Genomic DNA, 20331 nt, shown 5'->3' on the forward strand with positions numbered 1-20331 from the left:
GGAGTTGAATGAATCCCAAACTAAAGGTAAAGTTGAAAGAGGGGGACGTGGGAGAAGGACCGGATGGACGGTCCGGATTTGATCTGGAGAGGAGAGAAAAAGGACAATCCAAGACCTGGGCAATCCAAGACCTGTGTTGTATGGCCCGCTTGGCGGGCCCCCCTTCCCCCACGTTCCGACAAGAACGTGATCCGTCATACCTTTTGCCACGTGGCCCAAGGCCATTGGCCCCCCGAGGGTGCTTGGGCCCATCTGAATGAACAGTCCAATTGGGTCGCGCAGCCAACAGTGCCCGGAGGCACCGCTGAAGGAAAGGATGATGAAGATGAACTGTTGTCGTCTTCAATAGTGAGTTATCTTGGATTGGTTGGATGCACCGTTTTGACACCCAATGAATGCATTAATTGGTTCCTTCTGCGACCGGTTACAAGATTTTCTACTATTTTGTTTTTCATAATTATCTTTGTACATACTACGCTGGAATGGTGGTGATTTTCCTTTATTATAAATCTTTTTTTTTTTTTTTTTTTTTGGTCTTTTTGGGTACAAACGAGATGTCTATTTTGTAATACTACCCGAAGAACTTGTATAAAACATGCAGGTGACTTGAGGACGTGCATTTGACCATGTTCATTTATGACTCATGAGAGAAGGCCACGTTCTGGTCCTTCTGGAAACAGGCCCTGCTTTTATATATGGAGTAGGCTTTTGATTTTGGGTGGAAAGACCCATTCATTAGTAACTAACAACACATGATTGATGCGTTAACCAAAAGATCCAGAATGGTAGTAATAATATTGTATAATAAGTAAAATAGAATACACGATTGATGCGACAGAATAAGCAGTTAGATTAATCTGTTCAAAATAAAATTGTGAAGGTGAGGAAAAATGTATCGACTACTGCTACCACTCATCATTGTTCATGAAACGATGATTGGATTTTCGGTGTGCAATGATGAGGAAGCCTGCCCTTTTCCTTTCTTGTCCAAAACTCCAAATTTAGCCAAAGAACGGGGGGACTCCACAAGTGTTTGATTTTGCATTTTAGTCCCGAAAATGAATAGTTTGAGTACTAGTACCCCCAAGTTCTTACTACTAAGTCCCATTACGCTCAAAAGTCAAGATTCACACAACAATCTCCCCCACCCTGGAATCCTTTCCAGTTTCCAGTTCCCCCCGCCCCAGCCCCCAAAAAAAATCAAATCAACGTATGTATAAATACAGCCCCCAAACTTCCCGCCGGAGGGAAGGGAGAGGGCAAGCCCACGCTTCTTCCCCCAGTGCCAAGACCTACACGGCTAATCTCCAAAACCAATTCTAATCTCCCCCTCACCCACACCACTCTCCACCTCTACCTTCTCACCACGTCATCCATTCCCCGCACGGACCTTAGGTCAACCTATCAAACCCCACCTCACAACCCAAATTAAACACCATCCTCCGTCTCCCTAACCTCTTTTCTTCCCCAGCCCACAATCAAGTGGACTAAAGTCTAGACCAAAAAATAAAAAAAAAACTTCAAGAAATAAAAGGACCCAAAATAAAAAAACCCATTCAAATTCAACCACTGCCTCCCTCTTCTCCACTCTGCTATACAATACTCTCCACTCTCTCTTCTTCTCCAGTGACGTAGGGCCCATGGAGACCTACCCTTACCCGCCGTCTTATCCTGATTCCGGCGATTCCTCTCCCCGGTCCCGCGAAATTGACTTCGAAAACCCAGCCCCCTGGGAGGACTCCCAGAACCCCCAACAATCCGTCGCCTCTAAAGTCAAATTCATGTGTAGCTATGGCGGCAAAATCCACCCCCGCGCCCATGACAATCTGCTGTCTTATGTAGGCGGCGAGACTAAAATCCTAGCCGTCGATCGTAATATTACGTTTGCATCTCTGATCGCGAAGCTATCGTCGCTGTCTGATTGCGCCAGCGTTTCGTTCAAGTATCAGCTTCCCGGGGAAGATCTTGATGCGTTGATCTCCGTGACAAATGATGACGACCTTGAACACATGATGCATGAGTATGATCGGCTTTACAGGGCGTCTCCGAAGCCCGCGAGGTTGAGGTTGTTTCTGTTTCCGGCGAGTACTGCGCCTCCGTCGCAGTCGCCGACGGCCGTTGGGGCGAGGAGTTTTGGGTCTGATGATCAGGTGATTAAGTCTGAGAAAGAGAGGTTTGTGGAGGCTTTGAACTCTGGGCCTATTCAGACTCCTCCGCCGTCCGCCGTGACTGCGTCTCCGCCTCAGACCGCGAATGTGGATTTCTTATTCGGGTTGGAGAAAGGAATGGTTCCACCGCCTCTGCAGCAGCAGCAGCAGCATCAACATCAGCATCAGCATCAGCATCTGCAATCTCCTCCGCTTCCGGCTGGGGTGAAATTAAGAGATCCGGTTGCTGAACAGGCTTTGCATGAGCATGAAATTCCGGGTCCGGCTTTGGATGACAGAGTGATCGGGTCGGATTCGATCCAGAAACACATTCAGGATCTTCAGAGATTGAGGATTGAAGAGCAGCAGGGGTTGTACCGCAGGAAGAGCGACGATAATCTCGCAGGAGGATATCCCGTGGGAGGCGGGGGTGAGTATTACGTTCAGAAGGTGCCGGAGAAGGTTGCTCCGGTATCCTTGCCCGGAACCATGGCCATACCGACGGCAGGATACTGGCCGCCTGAGAAGCAAGTGGCAGGTGGGGTTTTCCCGGCGAGTACTTTCGGCACAGATCAGCAAGTATACATGATCCCAGCTCCGGCGGGAGCGTACCACCCGCAGATGGTAAGACCGGTGACTGGGCCCACGGGGCAAGGGTACTACACCGTTCAGAGGGTGCCAGAGATGTACCGGGAGCAGCAGCAGCAGCAACAGCAGCCGTACAATGTTGCACCGCAAATGGGGGCTCCGGTACAGTCCGTTGCGGCGCCGCCGCCTAGCCTTGCCCCTCAAGGACCGCCCACCAAAATAACAGGAGGAGGAGGAGGAGGAGGAGGAGGGGGGGCTTACACAGACGGATATGGGATGGTGAGACCGGCGACGTCAGGCGGAGTTGGGGTGACGGAGACGGGGTACGGACAGGTGGCGTACGATAGTGGACTTGGGAGACAGGTGTACTATCCAGCGCAGGGAGGCGTAAATGTAATGGGGGGCCCATCACCACAAGCACAACAATATCATCATGCCATGGCTGCTTCCACTGCTGCTGCTACCATGGGTGACGTCAGAGCGCTAAATCAGGAAGCGGGTAAGGTTGTTCCGAAGGCTACGCAAGCTTCCTTGTGAAAGCGAACGTCGCATAAGTACTACTATTACCTAGTAGCGAGTAATAATTACAGTTACGGAGTAAAAAAGCAGTAAAATAAAATTCATGCTGTTATTAAAATAATAATTATAAAAAAAGAGCTAAAAATCATATGAGCAGGGATTTACTGCTGCTGCTGCTTTTGTAGTAGTACTATTGTTAATTTTGGTTTTTGCTCCTCTTTATGTCATTGTTGTGTTGAGAAAAAGTTCCATTATTCCTTAGATCTTAGTAGTGAATTAGCGTTCTATGTAAATTGACGTGGAAATTATATCGGCTTTGGTTTGTTGGGGGTCAAGGGCGTTGTCTATGATTGTTCCTTCTTTTTTTTTTTTCCCTTGGTTATTATGGTCGATTTGTTACTCAATTTTTTGACAAAAACTTAAAAAAAATAAAAATAAAAAAGGGAGAGAAAGGGGGGTGTGTGGGGGAAGAGACAGGATCCGATCCGCCGAGTACTATAACAGTACTAGTACTAACTAAATGAGTGAAGATGAGGAAGATGGAATGATTCTCGAGCCTTTATTATGCAATATGATGGTTCCCTCTACTCCCAGTGACTGCCGCTACATCGTTTCTTTATTCAATTTTGGCATAGGCTGTGGGTAATTCCCTTGATTAATTTGTCTCTGCTCTCTCTTCACTGATTTTTTCGGCAGGTACATATGCAAATTGTTTTAAATATATTATTTTATTTACGTCATAAACATAATTTTTAATTTTTTTTATACTGTTAATTATTTTTTCATCTCGCAAAAGTATTAATATAATATATTTTTTAAAATAATATTTCAAATCATTTTTGTCCAAATGCTATAACTTTTTTTCTTTTTGGGATAGAGAAAGCAATTATCATCCCTAACATAGGACTACTTTTTTTAGGTTGTGGACCTTTTCAGTTTCAAGTTAAGAATGCCATTTGTGGGGAGAACGCAAGCCCATATTGATGATTGATCTGTTCATTGATGTCTAATCTTTCCGCTGATTCTAGTTTAAGAAAATACTACGCAATAACAAAAGAACAAATGCCACCTTGCCCGGCAGAATCTGTTTCTCTTCGGTTTTAAGAGCTTTCAAGAGGACAATAGGCTTTGGCTGCCAAAATCCTGCATGTTTTTCTTCTGTGCTTTAAACTGGGAACGGAAACGCCTAAGTTTCACGCAATCATTTGCCAAAATCCTGCATGTTGTAGCTACCCTCCTACAAGTCTACAACCAACCAAGGGAGTCAAAAAATCTATCACTACCCTCCTCGGGAAGTCTTGCACATTACTGGCCATTTTGGTCGTTTGTGGGCCTCCGAAAATAAGCAGAAGGGGGGAATTGATTATTTTCATCGGCTGAGCATCAGGAGAAAAAGGAGATATGCATATGCCAATTGTTCTGTTTAATAAAAAATTGTTGCGAGTTCATACACATTTCTTTATTATTTTTTTATTTCGTATATGTTAAATTATTATAATTTTTTTTATTAAAAAAATTTTAAAAAATAGCAATCTAATCCAAACCGGGCCCTTGTGTTTCTTGCATGGCAAGTTGGACTTGTGAGGATGAAGCTTTGCTTTGGCGGAGGGTGGTGCAGATCCTCAAACGGAAACTCGAGAGTGAAGTAATTTTTGTTTAGTTGGCCTCCATGTGAATACTGAACTTGGAATATCTGCAGTGGAAATGATTAGGTCAGGTAAACGAGCAAGGATTCCTCCTCAAAGCATGTGATGTCCATAGAATCCCATCAATCCCCGAACGTGGCATTGCTGTTTATGAAGATGTACGTACTTTTGGCCAAGCTGCAACACTTCTTGGATATGTGTTACCACTGTCTTTATTTGTTCTACTACGTAATGCTTTTGATATCCACCACCACCACCACTGGTATTTTGCTTTGCTAAGAATTTAGCTTTAAATATAATAAATATATGCCAGCGAGTTGGCTACTTGGCCACATGCTTGGTTTGAGAAAGCTATAGACGGTTGCGATGCAGCTTACCTTAGCTCTCATCCTGCTCCCAAAAAGGGTGGACGCTAGTTGTTGGCATGAATGCCTATAAGCACGGGAGCATGATCCAACTGCCATTTCCACACCTAGTAACTTTTAGTAGTATTCAGTACAGTTAAGAGCTATTTTTTTTTTAATCAGACGACAACTGTTAACAGCAGAGGCCTCGGGAGCTATTAGTCTAACTTATTTCTATCCTAGCCTACATCAGGGGACAGTTAGTCTAGCCTATTAGATCATACGGGTACGCTGTTCAAAATTATATATAGTGGCATATTGAATGAAGGTAAGGTTTGAACGTTTGACCTCTAAAATCCATCAAGACTTAAAAGTCTTTAAGTCTTTGGTGGTAGCCAACGGTCCAAAGTGATCGTTAACAGCTAGTAACTTATTTTGTTGGTTTTGGTTTAAGTTTAGCCTTTTCTATTCTATTCTAAATGAAGTATCAATATATAATTTATCTGACAGAGACATTAATTAGGCAGTGGTGAAATCTAATGATAACTAAAAATGAAAAACGAATTGTCGAGAGTGAAAATTTTTGTTGTTTTGGTTCTAATATGGAACCTAATTTGAGTTCCAATTCAGCTAGATCGATTTTTCTTCTATCTCAAATGAAAAAAGAAAAGGTGGGGGCACCATTTATACCCTGGAGAAATAGCCAAAACACTAGGAGAACTTTAGATGATAGAGTGAAAACTACGAGCTGATTTTTAGTAATGATGTAACGGATTCTGCTCCCCCTCCCCGCCCCCAAACACAAAGAACAAAACAATAAAAAGGGGAAAAAAAAGAGATAAAATAATTTAAAAGATTTCGCTTTAATTGCTGTTCTTATCGATGTTTTGAAAATCGGATCGGACCGATCGGTTGAACCGCGAATCAGTCATGATACCGCTCCAATTCTACACTACAGTTGAAATTGTCAAATAACTGGTCAATCCCATCAAAATCGGTCGAACCGGTGATTCCCGCTTTTCAATTCGTCCCTTAATATTTTTTTAAAGTTTTGCAAAATATAGCTAGCAAAAATCAAACTCGAGACCTTTGCTATAAAAGGGCACCGTAATAACTATTGCACCTTTATATTCAATTAATCTCTTTTTATACCACATTTATATAAAACAAATCTCCATCTTTTTTTCTTCAATTTTCTCTACAAAATCTCATCCTCTCATGTCTCTTTCTTTTTAATCTTCAACTCTCTTTCTCTCATCTTTTCTTTTGTCACCCCCTTTTTAATCAAACCTCTTTAATTCAATTTATTGATGTTTTCTTCCATCTTTTAATTTGTTTTCGTCTATTAAATTGAAAAAAAATAAAAAAAATAAAATTATATTTCTTTAACTCTAAAGGCTAATTATTAACTGCCACAACCACTCACTTTCATATCATTTTTTGCTTTTTATCAAGTTTGCATCTCTATTTTCGATTCTCCTGATTTCCTTCAAACTCCAAACTTCTTCTTCTTTTTTTGAAGTTGCAAAATCTAAATTTAAAAAACGTGAATTAAAATTTAAACTCACAACGTCTAATTCCCATACACGTGAATTTTGTATAATTTTAAAATATTGTGGTATTTTTGGGTTGGATTTAAAAATTTTTGTTGGTAGATATAATTGAGATTGAGATGAATTTTATTTGTTTCAATTTATAATTTAAAAATTTATTTTTGAAAATATTAAAATTTTCATCAAATAAAATTTTAAATTAATCTATTGCATGTCGTATTTGTGTGTATATATATTTATTTATATAAATTATTTTTTAAAAAACTTTTTGAACCAGAGTTGAATTTTGATTCAAACACCTCATTGATTTAATTAAAAATTCGAGTTTTAAAACATTAGATCATGGGTATCCACGTCATGGGGTCGACGGAAGCGCCAAAATTTTGAGTTAAATGTTGTAGTCTTCTCTCGTGGGGCCTTGCCACCGGAAGAGAGATTAGTCTGCTAAAATATTTACTCACTACAGGACAACTAAGGGGGAAAAAGTAAAAAAAGACAACTAAGAAAAGTGAGATAAGGAATAGCGGCAGATTGAATTTCCGCAGGCGCAGATATACAGATTGACACATGCATGGATGATATGTATTCTCATAGAAGCAACGCAGCATCATGGATCAGGTCCCACCCGCCAATTCTAATCTTCTGATTCAAGACTTCGGAGTTTTGGATATTTTCTTCCTTTCAAATCAGACGAGAGGGGGAATGAAAAAGAAGTTTAGATGTTTTTCTCTATTTCCCGATTAATGTAGTCGCTGCTTACCCACTTGTGACTTGACCGTCTCCGTTTCACACCGGCATTGCTTTCACTCGCCGTCAGCTCATCGAATGTCACTTTTAGCAGCAGTAGTCACCTATTATTATTGTTTCGGGAGCATGACTTGACTTGATTCATGATGGTGATTAAAAATGAATATATTTATTTTTTTTCTATATATATATATATATATATATATATAAATAAAGAGAGGCTTTTAGGAGCAGTCAAGTCATTTAATGTCACTTTTTTAATCAATTTATCATCAGGTGAGACATAAGGTGCAAATTAAAAGATTTAGACCTTGTTTGGATTATATTTTTTTAGATTTTTTATAAAACAATTACTGTAACGATTTAATATATGTGAGATAAAAAAGTGATTGAAAAATATGTTCACGAAAAACGTAGTGAAAAATTGCTATCCAAACAAAACCTTAAAAAAATATCTGTACGTACATTAAAATTTAAAGGGTATACAGAAGTGCATCGTGTTGATTTAGAAATGTTTTTGTTTTGTCTAAAGTAAGTAGAGGTGTTCATGTGTCTAAAGGATTGGCTTTGTAAGTCAAAACTGTCATTTTCTAATTGAACCTCTGAGTCTTCGCGAATCTGTTTAGACATTGAGATTAAGTTTCTCGCTGCGTAAAGATTGAATATTCTCTCCGGGGCCAGGCCTTCACCCTCGAGTAAGAGTCAAACTCTGCGGGCGCTCCCCGGGCCGAATCCGGATTAGTGCGAAAGGGATACCGGGTGGTTTAGACCAAAAAAAAAAAAGATTGAATATTCTCTGGCTTTACAATGCCAAAAATGATGCTCCACTTGTTAGCAGGTTATAAGAGCTCAAAAATGAGTGATCATACGTACGTTATATTTATACACACGGTATATGAAATCCCTACCAGTTTTCAACTGTTGAAGGACCAAAAATATCCCTGCTTCACGCTTAATACTCACCTTAGTTCCATCGGCAACATCAAAGTGTCCTTGTCTATTTCCCAATTAAATTCCTGTTCTTCGTCCCTAGCTATGGCCAAGAATACTTACAACATAATGGCCTGATTTTCTCTGACCTTCTTTGACTTGGTTTAGATATTTCCAGCTTTCCATGTGGGTTGCTTATAAATTAGACAAGCAATTGTAATGAATTCCCCCCTAAACATCAACAATAATTTCCTCTCTGATTCGTCAATGAATTTGACGCGTGACCATCAAGTGAAAACAAGTCCATTTGTCGAAAAGATGCTATTGCCTTCTCATACACTACTACTTTTCCGGGAAGTTTCCTTTTGATTTTAAATGATCTCCTTTTTTTCTTTTCGACCCCACTATAATGTAATTAAGCGGAAGGGTTCAAATCTGAAACCCTTTACTCACATTTTCTGCTTCCGAACCACTAAACTCGTTCGTTCCCTCGTCCCATCGTGCTTGGGTATTACTCTTGTCTTAAAGCGATGGGAGAATTTGAAAAGATTATTAGATGCAAAATCTTATTCGCTTTTTCCATAATTGAATAAACACAAGGACACCATCAAAAGCCCATGCATTTTGGGCCGTCATCACAAATTAAGCAAATTTACCACTTCGACGCGACTAAAACTTTGTCCAGGCATTTGTTTGGACAATCAGTATAATAGATGTTGAGACTTGGGAACAAAGCGGGTATTTCACAGTCGTTCTATCCAATTTTTTTTTTTTTTTTTTGTCAAACCGTTCTATCCAATTAGGATGAAACATTTAACCAAAATACTCACGGGGGGCCAGACAATCTGCAGAAAGGCCCGTTATGTTTTGGGCCTCGAAAATTCTAGTCTTCGAGACAGAAACGTCCAACTCAGCTGATCATGCGACCAAACGGTATGTGAATCTAATTACGATATATACACATGATTTACTACTATGTGCATCTAATTACTGTTTTTTTGTTAATTTTTTGTCTGTGAATGGAGTGCTGTCTTTTTCCAGATAAGCTATACTATTAATTCTTTCTCACTGTCTTGGATCTATAAAATGCAAACAAATGCAACTTGAAAGGACACCCCCCCCCCCTCCCCAACAAAAAAGAAAAGAAAAGAAAAAGCCAATCCCACGAATTGGAAATGTGAAAGTCATTCGTACCGCAAAGAAGGGCAAATAGGCATAAAAACAACAACAAAAAAAGGTGATTGGAAAAGAAGAGTGGAAAGGAATTCCTCTTGAGGTCGCTATTCCCTCCGTTTAGATTAGTTGTTTTTGGAAGTGTTTTTGAAAAATATTTACTGTAGCAGTATAAATGAAAATTTTTTATTAAGAATATTTTTTAAAATATTTAATATATTATATGAATGAAATATTTTTATATTATTTTTATTTATATATTACTATATTATTATATTTAAAAAATTTATTTAAAAAAAAATGATCAATTCCAAGGGAGCATTAAGAAACACTCTACCAGTGCTAGTTATGATCTCTTACAGTACAGCGTGTGGTGTGGGGCAGGAAAACCGTGTGTGTTCCAGCCAGCCGCTTCTTTTAAAAAGTTGGCTAGCCAAGCACCAATTACCGCCATCACCATCTGGCAATTTTTAATTTAGAAGATTCACATTTCTCGTGGTTTTGGATTTGACAGCTTTCCTGCACCGGTGTATATGTTGTTTCCGAAAAGGAATCTCTGTAAACGGGGCATAATTTCCGCCTCCAACCCAATTGTGGCATTCAGATTCAGGATTCATATCATAAAACTGGCTGGCTGGCGGCAATAGAAGAGTTCTAAAAATCCCCATGATTATTCATTTTCCCAAGAACACTATCCCCACAAGGGAATTGAAGAGGACTGCCTCCTCTATACTATAATATATTTGATGTAATAAGCTCTTATAAAACTTTGTGATTATTCCAATGCCAACTAAGACCGAATTCAATCGGAGAGGCCCGTTTGCGCCGTTTCTCCTCCGGTTGTTGCCCCGCTCGAACGTTTCTGACGGATACCTGTTCTGAATGGCTAGAAGAAGCAACTATTGTATCCGGAGAGGAAATCTTAAATATCAAAAGTTAATTTTTAATATATATCCATAGCTCGAAGTCTATGCATTTCGCCTCCGCAACATCAAAAACCAAAAGCAAAGGATGTTTAATATCAGAATATCGGATCATGCACCACATCTTGATTGCTTGCCAATCTTAAGAAACAAAGAACTGAAGAAATATACCGTACCACCACCAAGTACTGATGAATAAAATTGATTGATTTCGTGCATATTCTAGTGTGTCCATTCCCGCCCGTTTCTTCTTCTGAAAAATCTTCCAACGTTGACGTTAGCTCATAGCTGGGCCTCCATTCTGATTGCTGCCATTCTCCTGGTCATGGCTCGGCCGGGAATAATTTTCAACTCAGACACCAGTCAATCATACAACTTTGAGAGACACTTATTAGAAGGGTTTGAATTGAAGTATTCTATCACACTAAATTTTTGTCAAACGGAACTTAAATCAAGAAGTTAGCTCATTGCAGGGATGTGATCAAGTTGATGATAGTTCATAGTAGAGATGTAATCGATTCAAGTTGAACTCGAGTATCGCCATATTCGAACTCGACTCGACATGCAAGAGGAATGCTCGAACTCGAGTTCGAGCGAGTAGTATTATTGGAACTCGAACTCGACTCACATTGGCTCGAATCCATGCGAGCCTTATCGAGTTCGAGTCAGAAAATTTAATTTTGCTTAACAATTTTTGAGCAAAAAAATATTATTGCCCATTAAAAAATTTTATATGAGCTGAAACATTTCATAACAATATATTAAAAAATTAAAATTAAAAAGCTCGATGTTGAGCCTTGAGCATTGCATCTAAATATTCGGAGTCGACTTGCTCGGCTTATCGAGTTTGGTCAACCCGAGTCCGAATCAAGTTTTTGAGTAGCTTGATTCGATTACAGCTCTAGCTGATGGCTGTCATTCTCTTGGTTATGCTTCGGGAATAATTTTCTCTTTGAGAAATACTTGGAAGAGTTTGAATTGAAATATTTATATATCACACTGAATTTTTCTCAAGCGGAACTTAAATCCGTGTTGAATCCCTTCTTTGATTTTTATCCAAAACCGAAAGCAAAAAAGCTAGTACAAATTTTAGACAGAGAAGGACCATTGGAAAAAAAAAAATGTCGAATTCCTCGTTTCACTACTGGAGCCGAAAGTTCAATATTGGAATTTCACGAAGATAAAGGAGCGGGGAAATAGTCAAATATATGCTTTGGACTAGAATGCAAGTAAAGGATAAGCATATGGGGATTGATTTACAGGCCCTTTTTGCATTTCTTTGAGCCACGTTTGCCATATGCCCAACATTATATTTACGTACGCTGATTGGGGAGGCCGTCATCGGATGGTACTCTACAAATCCCCAATGTCAAATTACATCACAGCTGCTTGGGAGGGAGTCCAATTAAAAACTCTGGTCTAAATTCTCAAACTGAACCCAGCTCTCTCTAGAGCTTTCTTTTTCCTGCCCATTTGTCAAAAGTGATTCTTTTTCCTCAGGAAAGAAGAAAAAGAATCTAATGCCTTGTTCTCCTGAAACTTTTCCTCTCCTCTGCTATTTGTATGTATGTATATATATCCAAAGGTTTGCACTAGCAGATAAAAACAGGCTACTGTATTTAAATTAAAACCCCCTTCCCCGCAGATTCATATATACTTCCAAGTTTCGTTTGGCACATATATTTGTGCAGCCTGATTATTTCATCAATATGAGCGAGCCTCCAAAGTATGCATATCCCTACGCTCCTCAAGGTAAATAAAACACTTTCTCGGAAAGTCCTCAATTTGTCCTCTACTCTACTGATGCTTTCGTAGTGATGGACTGCCACATAACATAATTCGATAAGTGTGGAGTCCAAAAAAGTTTCATATATTATCTTTGCTGTGCTATACTAGAGCTCAGAACATAACTGTTGGGACTTGGGACAGGATATTATCAGGGGCCTCCAGTGATGGCACCACCCCAGTATCAATATACAGCTGCTCCCCCACCTAAGAAAGGGACTGGTTTTCTCGAGGGATGGTACGCGTCCGGGAGATAACCTTCCTCTGTTTTCTGAACATTTTCAGTTTGTTTTTTTTTTTTTCTTTTGGGTCATTTATGGGAATGATCAAATTTACTACACTACCGTTTTATATCTAGATAATAGGGATGTGGATTGATTTCGTGTGTGCTATACATATTCTGCAGCCTTGCGGCTTTATGTTGCTGTTTTCTTCTGGACGAGTGTTGCTGCGATCCCTCTGTTATCTTCGTGACCTAGCCAGGATTGTGATTTCACAGTTGTTCCTGGTTGGCCCGAATCTTATGTTTACTTCTCTTTTTTCTTCTAGACCAGACAGAAGAAAAATAAATCTAAGTCGCGTAAAGACTTTAATTTGTGCTGCTACGAACTCATACTCATTTATGTACCTTTATTTCTTTGTGTTGCTCTGCATTTTTAGGGATCAATCCTTGACCAGCCCCCTATTTTGGTTGTGACAAAGTATTCACTACTATCTGTGTGTGTGTATATATATATGTATGTTCATATGACAAGCAGTCGTGGCCAAGTAAATGCTCCCAAAAGAAAGAAGAGAAGAGGTAATAATTATGGGTGTCATTTTCTCTTTCTGATCAGCTCAAATATACACTAGTACCACTTTACCCAAGTTGGTGCCAAAGAAACCGACCTGTCACGACTAAGATCCTCTGCGAGTTTGTAACGTTGAATCAGTAATCACTACGCTTAAGAATCTCGATAACCCGCCTTGACAAGAAAAGAATCCAAGGCACTCACAAAAAGTAGTGGCATGATCTCGCGGGAAGAGAGCTGTGATTCGGTCCTGTGGATGGATGCCCTTTTTCACCGATTGTTATAGAATCTTCACTCAAAAAATCTATTATGCTCAATATAGTAATGACTCCTCAAGAACCATCCCATGTTGGTCTCATAAAAATAAACTCACCTTCTTGACTAAGAAGGATTGTCAATGTAATTATTTGTATTTAGTATTTTCCTTCCTTCCGTTAATGCTTGTTTTAACGTTATATTTATTATTTTTGTTAGAATTATTAACTGATGCTAGTCGTAGCATATTTGCTATAATTAAAATGCACAATAATCATGGGCATAGGCGTAAATTTATACGCCAACAACCACCTGCTCGAAGAGAAAATCTATATCTATATAAATTTGAGGCGCTTTTGTCGGCTTGGACGCGCGGACCCAGAGGTGCAGTTACTGTCAAAATTAAGAATAATCGTGGCTTGCGATTACGGCTTGGAAAAGGGGGCCGGCCAATTGATATCGCGTATGGATGGATCGCCTTCAATCGTTTGCTCCCCGACAGACTTGAAAGTTCCAACTTGAACTCTTGGAGAAGCAGCTCTAATAAATACTACGTAGTACTTTGTACAAAAACCTCTGCACCTTTTTGATCCCCCTTCGGATTTCTGCTACTTTTGCACCTTATTTTGCCGCGTGTGCACAGCCGCCCCAGATGGCACCTTAACAGAGGAGGGACTGCGGGAATATCCAGTGTCTTGTAGCCTCTGCGGCTATTTTTGTTCCGATTCTACGGGAGTTCAGGATCTCCTGTGTTTCTGGTTCCGGATAGAGCCTTCCAAAACCTTCCTCTCCATGCAATGCCCAGAAACTATCTATTTCCACCTTTTTCACTATTCTTGAACTTTTCTTTTTTAATGAGCAAGACTATCTCATTTCCTCAGTTTTTCCAGTCTAGTTCAATATCTTCGTCCCCCAGCCCCTAGATGCTGTCAATTTTGCAGTCAAATGATAAGACAGACCAAAGTATGCCTATCCCCATCCTGCTCAAGAAGCCAATCTGCAAAACGAGATGATCCTTGTCTTGAATTACTAGTATATATATACATGAATAGAGGCTCTCGAGTCTCGATCTTTGCTACAATTGGCCTCTGATATGATATGAATAGACGACTTACTCTGATTCATATTTTTGGCTTTTCAAATTCAAAGTAGCCGGCCGTCCGGCCCCAAAATGAGACGGCAGAAAATAGTTCTAACTTAAGCATGTGGTGGTGGGGTCTTGTTTGTGGTTAGGCTTGTTTTTGTCTATTTGGTCCAGCTGACAGCACCTCCTCCTAGAAATATTTTAATATTTCATGAAAGTCGGTTCAACCAATGACTTTTTTTTTTAAAGAAAAAAAAAACCTTTGATTGAACTTGAAGTAAACAGAGGATTACACTACCTGATTAGTAGTATTTGAAGTGAACGCCCGTCATTTTAACTCGTTTTCTTTGTTGGTTATTAATTTCGTTTAAAATTAATTTTCAATGATCTTTCATCCCCAAATTTATTGAGAAGAAATCAATCAATCAAAACGAAAACCAGTAATCTGCAGCTGTTTGGAGTCATTTGACTAGTCATGGTGCAAATTCTTAGAGACGTAGCAGCAGAACTTTTACTAGTGCCACTTCTGCCTTGCTTTTTCACTAGTGTTTATTCCTCCAGGCCGTCCCAAAAAGGCAAAAAAAAAAAAAAAAAGTGGTTCCAAAAGATTTGAAAGAACAAATATGGTAATTAATTAGATTTGGAATTCAGAGCTGAATCAGGGCGCCATACCTCAAATTCTGCGGATATTGGTTTAAGGTTTCTTCTGCAGACGATGGATGTGTGGTGCCTCCCTCTGGATCGAAAATATTCCTTAAGAAGAAGAAGAAGAAGAAGGGATCTGGAAGGGAAAGCTCGTCGGGGCTTGGCTTCCACGGCATTTCCACGGGAGCGCGGAAAGAGACTCGATGAAGTGACAGCGGAGGAGGAAATCACATAGATAGAGTATCATCTTTCATCTTAGACACGAGATGAGATCTGCTTTTAATAGAGGGAAGTGTCCGTCCTGATTGGAACTGTCTCTGCCTCTGGGTCCTCATATATCTATATATATATATATATATATATATAAATATAAACTCTTTTTATACCGTCACCTTTTTTCTTTCAATTAAAAAAAAAATACTTGTCCACAAATAAAATACTCCTATGTATGCTAGTTTAAAGTGTGATGCCAGAGTTGATTTCGGTTGTCAATCGTGGGACACACGTGGGCAAAGCTACGGCAACGCCCTGCTGTATCGTGTGAATTCCCAACTTTGCCTTTTTCAACAACTAGTTGCCTTCTTTTACTTTTCTCTCATTTTCTATTCAACGTTTTTTTATTTTATGTGCCTATGTATGTATACCGGCGAAATGGACACACAGCGCTTTTCTCTGCTTTTCTTTTTTTTTTTTCTCAAAAAAAAAAAAAAAGCATTCGTTCTATTAGGAGAGTTGATTTTTCTGATTTACCAAGGTAACAACAGCATTGCGTGTGTGGATAGGAACTATTTGCCTAAAAATTATTTACCTGCATTATTAAAAAAAGAAGACATTTGCTCTATTTCAATGGTCACATATATCAGTTGCAAAAAGTGTTACGGTGATTATTCTAAATAACCTACTATTCAAACATATACTTCCGTAATAATGATAGTGATAGCTTGGCTAATAGTTTTTAGAAATTAGAATTTGTTAGTATAAATGTTGTAATCAATAAAAGTAGAGTCATCATTTTTTTTAGTATTGTATAAGTGACAAATTTATTTTAATATCAACACTGATAATTATAAGTATAATTATTCTTATTAATTTGATAGATTAAATATCTTAACTTCTTATGACCTTAAAATTGGATAACCTCTTCCAAGGCTATTTCAATTTTGATTGGGATATTCTTTTCTTTTGTCTAAGTATGTCCTCAAGGCTTCTCATAAAATAAAAATAAAAATCACTAAGTCAATGCGCTATTTGCGTGGAAAAAAATGATAACATGCAAAAAAAAAAAAAACAGGTTACTTTTATTTTTTCACGTAACATTTTACAAATAAACAAAATTCAGACTTTTTTTAGATTGTGAGAAAAATTCTTTCGATATATTTTTTAATCATCTTTTTTTAAAAATTTTTCACTTTATGTATGTCACATCATCATCATGGTATGTTTTTCTTAAAAAAAAAAAAGAATAAAAAAAGTTGCAATTGAAACGGGCCTTACTAGATCACCAACATGTCTAAAGTATGTACATGTGTTTATCTAAAATTTTGCAATTAAAACGGTGACATGTGTACAGAATGATGTTTTTGTTTCGTCTAAAATATGTGCATGTGGTTATTGAAAACAAAAACATGTTTGTAGTAACCATACGGGAAAGACCATTAGAGGGACCATTAAAAGGGAGGGGGGAAAAGGAACCTTCCGAGGGTAGAAGCGGAATCAAGGTCTCACGACGTTCGGCGTTAATTTAACGTTTACGCTGTCGTCACTTTCCTAAGATGCCCCTGGGTTTGACACGATCTTCCCTGACACGTCGACAGCTGCCCACATGCGAATGCGCGTTTTGCTTCTACTTCACGTCTTCTACCTCCAATTCCACGTCACCTGCGCTTGGGCCCCATTTCAGCATCCCGCGGGTCCCCCAGAGGGAGCGAGGGAGGGAGGGCATGGGGTGTGTTGGGTTTCTTCCACAAAACCCTAAATTCTGGACACATGCGACCCAAATTCACTTCAAACTCAATTAATATACCGCACCCCTCTCTTCCAGGAAACCTCTCTATCCAACGCCATATGTTCCTCCACGTGTTCTGTTCCTATCATCTCCACCGTATATGCCAGATATCCCGGGCACCCCCCTCGGACAGCAAACAAACTCACGTGCACCGTTGGATCAACAATCACAATTACATCTAAGGTCCCAATCCTGCCCGAAAATCTCACGGGTAGATCTTATCGCCTTTAAGAAGCCTTGCCCTCCCTCTCTCATTCCTCGCTCAATCCATCCAAACCCTAGCCTCTACACACCTCCTTTGGCATCCACTTCTATTTTCCTCCACACGACAAATTCATCCAGATCCCTTTAGCCGGAATAGCTGCCGGAGGCCGGTGACCGGAGGAGGATTTGCCGGGAAATTTCGTCGAGCGCGTGGAGCAGACGCTCTGTAAGATACATGTTTTTCGAACAACTTGAAAGGGATCGAATCCCCCGGAGATCTGCCGTACGCCGGTGCACGTCATGGCCTCCGCCGTCTTAGCCAGCGGCAATGAATCGAGCTGGGCGCAATCTGGTGGCGGATTCATGGGGAAATTACCTTACTTGAACCCTAACCCTAAGAAGAAGCAGAAGCAATTTCACCCTCAAGCAGTCAACGGCGGCGCCCGTCAGAACCACGACAATTCGCCGGCCGTTACTCAGACGGCGTCCGACGATGCCTACTCTTTCAATCAAATTCCAACAACTGAAATCAACCGAAACGGATTCAACCATGGCCGGTATATGACGTACAACGTCACGTCCTATACCAAAAGCGAGCTGTCGGAGCTGCGGAAACGCCTGCTTTCTGAGCTGGAGCAGATCCGAAACTTGCGAGATCGAATAGAGTCCGGTCATTTCAGCGGCTGCAACAGCGCTCACAATCCCAAATCTCACGGAAAATCCAAGAAACTGCCTGGCAATAAAAGGCCAATTCCTGTAGGATCCAATAAAGATCCGAAAAGATTTCCCAACTGCATAGATAGGGCACCCGTCGGGAATGCTGGCAATAGCGTGGATAATGAGGGTTTGATGAAGGAATGTAGGCAGATTTTGACGAAGCTGATGAAACATAAGAACGGCTGGATATTTAATGCACCTGTTGATGCAGTCAATTTAGGGCTTCACGATTATCATCAAATTGTGAAAAGGCCCATGGATTTGGGGTCTGTGAAATCAAATATGGCCAAATATCCTTCCCCTGCTGAATTTGCAGCGGACGTGCGGTTGACTTTCAATAATTCTCTGTTGTATAACCCTAAAACGGATCAAGTCCATGGCTGGGCTGAGTTTCTTCTGGCCAGATTTGAGGAATTGTTCAGGCCGATCGAGGAGAAAATTGGTAATCGTAGGGGGTTTTCTGGTGGTGGCGGCAGTGGTTTTGGTGGTTTGGTAGAAGAATTGCAGGGAAGTTCTTGGAATCACATTCCAACACCAGAAAGGGCAAAAAAACCAAAATCTAGCCCTGTTGTAAAGAAGCAGGAGAGAATGCAGGCTCATTCTAGTGCTTCGACCCCTTCCAATCCCCCACCTCCCTTGAATCCTCCAAAATCACAATCCCCAGTACCAACCCCTTCTCCAGTGAGGGCTCCTCCTGCGATGCCATCACAGACAGCTGTAAGAGCGGCAATGACGAAGCAGCCGAAGCCAAGGGCTAAGGATCCGAATAAGAGAGAGATGAGTATGGAGGAGAAGCATAAGCTTGGAATTGGGCTGCAGAGTTTACCTCAGGAGAAAATGCCACAATTGGTGCAGATTATACGGAAGAGAAATGAGCATTTGGCGCAAGAGGGTGATGAAATTGAGCTCGACATTGAAGCCCTCGACACAGAGACTCTTTGGGAGCTAGATAGATTTGTCACCAATTGGAAGAAGATGGTTAGCAAAACTAAGAGGCAGGCATTGATGATGAATAACAACAATGCAGCAGCTGTACCAAGTACCTCCAATGCGGAAGTTGATGGGGTAATATATGCTGACCCGTCCTTATGTTGGATTCTGAATTCGAATTTGTTCATTTGTTTTCTCCTGGGTTGTACTAACGCTGAATTTATTTTTTTATTGTAAATGTTGCAACAGGGTGCGGTTAGTGAAAGGAATGATTCAATAAAGAAACCCAGGAAAGGTGAAGCTGGTGATGAGGATGTGGACATCGATGATGACATGCCTGCAACGAGCTTTCCCCCAGTGGAAATTGAGAAAGATGACGGTGTTGGTCAAGATCATGGCCATGCCAGTAGTAGTTCTAGCAGTTCCAGCAGCTCAAGCAGTGATTCTTCCTCTTCCAGTGGTATAGATTCTTGTGTTACTTTTTAAGGTTGAGCTGTGTTGCCCGGATTTAGAATGTTTGTATAGGATGTTTACCAGCTAGAGGCTCTTTGTACAGATTCGGATTCAGGTAGTTCCTCTGGGAGTGACTCGGATGCTGATGATGCACAATCTTGAACCGAGTTGTGGAAAAACTGCTGAATTGGGTAGTTGCTCCCTTTGTGGGTTTCGTTCCTTTCAGGTTGGTTGTTTCATGAGAAGGTATTTACACCCTTCCCTCCATTGACACCCTTCCAACTTCTGCCGAGTTTGTAAGCCCGGGCTCAAGTATTTTGATCAAATTTTGCAGAGTCATGAAGATCACGCCAACTTGTATATTCCAGAGGGAAGCCCAAGATTGGATTAGCTTTGGCTGAGGAAAGACGAGTGAGTGGTAGTTAGGTTTTGACTTGCAGTCTTATACTCCTACACTGGGTCTGAGGAGACTGGCTTTGGTTACCGGTGGTGAATGATAAGATAATGTAGGTAGTTGAGATGCCCCCCTGTACAGTTTTACCGCTCTAATATAGCTTTGATCTGTCTCAGTTTTATTGCTGTGGGGATAAGACATTTTGCGCACTAGCAAATTGCATTATGCTTCTATGTAGTTTCCCAAGTGCCTGGTCACAAGAACTAGTGATCAGGAGTTAAAATTTTGAGTACATGCAACTCAAAACTCAGATTGATTGAATTGTATAAAACAAGCTTTCCCTAAATTCTGGCCATGCTCATATCCATCCTACTAATTAGACAGCAATTTCGATCATATCCTTGTACATGGCAAAAAAAAAAAATTGGCCACATTCCGGTGTGCTCTCTTCAAGACTGCCGCTGTGGTGGTATTTTCTGGTAGCATGAGCAGCAAATA

At 40.3% G+C, this 20331-nt stretch overlaps 2 protein-coding genes and 2 long non-coding RNA genes across 6 annotated transcripts; 3 read left to right on the forward strand and 1 right to left on the reverse strand.

Annotated features, from left to right (window-relative positions):
• The first annotated feature begins 1240 nt into the window (after window positions 1-1240).
• On the forward strand, window positions 1241-3589 carry LOC113731591 (uncharacterized). Its single transcript, XM_027256949.2, has one exon. It carries the CDS (start codon window positions 1641-1643, stop codon window positions 3270-3272), a length of 1632 nt encoding a protein of 543 aa, XP_027112750.1. The 5' UTR covers window positions 1241-1640; the 3' UTR covers window positions 3273-3589.
• An 8350-nt stretch (window positions 3590-11939) lies between these two features.
• LOC113731592 (uncharacterized) lies at window positions 11940-13059 on the forward strand. The gene is made up of 3 exons (XR_003458562.2): window positions 11940-12322; window positions 12500-12593; window positions 12762-13059. It is a non-coding gene; the product is annotated as an uncharacterized lncRNA (long non-coding RNA).
• Window positions 13060-13575: 516 nt separating this feature from the next.
• Window positions 13576-15836, reverse strand: LOC113731593 (uncharacterized). The gene is made up of 2 exons (XR_003458563.2): window positions 15158-15836; window positions 13576-14398 (listed from the first exon to the last, which is right to left on the reverse strand). It is a non-coding gene; the product is annotated as an uncharacterized lncRNA (long non-coding RNA).
• Window positions 15837-17395: 1559 nt separating this feature from the next.
• LOC113731595 (transcription factor GTE7) lies at window positions 17396-20179 on the forward strand. 3 transcript variants are annotated; one of them, XR_003458565.2, is made up of 4 exons: window positions 17396-19121; window positions 19236-19446; window positions 19543-19685; window positions 19774-20179. XR_003458565.2 is itself a non-coding variant. In XM_027256951.2 (3 exons), exons 1-3 carry the CDS (start codon window positions 17640-17642, stop codon window positions 19599-19601), a joined length of 1752 nt encoding a protein of 583 aa, XP_027112752.2. In that variant the 5' UTR covers window positions 17396-17639; the 3' UTR covers window positions 19602-19845. The 3 variants fall into 3 exon arrangements, 1 of the variants encoding a protein (XP_027112752.2); XR_003458566.2 differs by having other exon boundaries at window positions 19543-19665; window positions 19774-20014; XM_027256951.2 differs by having other exon boundaries at window positions 19543-19845.
• The last annotated feature ends 152 nt before the right edge of the window (window positions 20180-20331 follow it).

This window comes from Coffea arabica, chromosome 2e (assembly GCF_036785885.1).
Source record: "Coffea arabica cultivar ET-39 chromosome 2e, Coffea Arabica ET-39 HiFi, whole genome shotgun sequence".
Taxonomy (NCBI): Eukaryota; Viridiplantae; Streptophyta; class Magnoliopsida; order Gentianales; family Rubiaceae; genus Coffea; species Coffea arabica.

Coding starts and splice junctions, on each gene's coding strand:
- LOC113731591 (XM_027256949.2), top strand. CDS start 1,641: ATGGAGACCTACCCTTACCCGCCGTCTTATCCTGATTCCGGCGATTCC.
- LOC113731595 (XM_027256951.2), top strand. CDS start 17,640: ATGGCCTCCGCCGTCTTAGCCAGCGGCAATGAATCGAGCTGGGCGCAA. Junction 19,122..19,235: donor CCAATGCGGAAGTTGATGGG/GTAATATATGCT, acceptor ATGTTGCAACAG/GGTGCGGTTAGTGAAAGGAA. Junction 19,447..19,542: donor TGATTCTTCCTCTTCCAGTG/GTATAGATTCTT, acceptor CTCTTTGTACAG/ATTCGGATTCAGGTAGTTCC.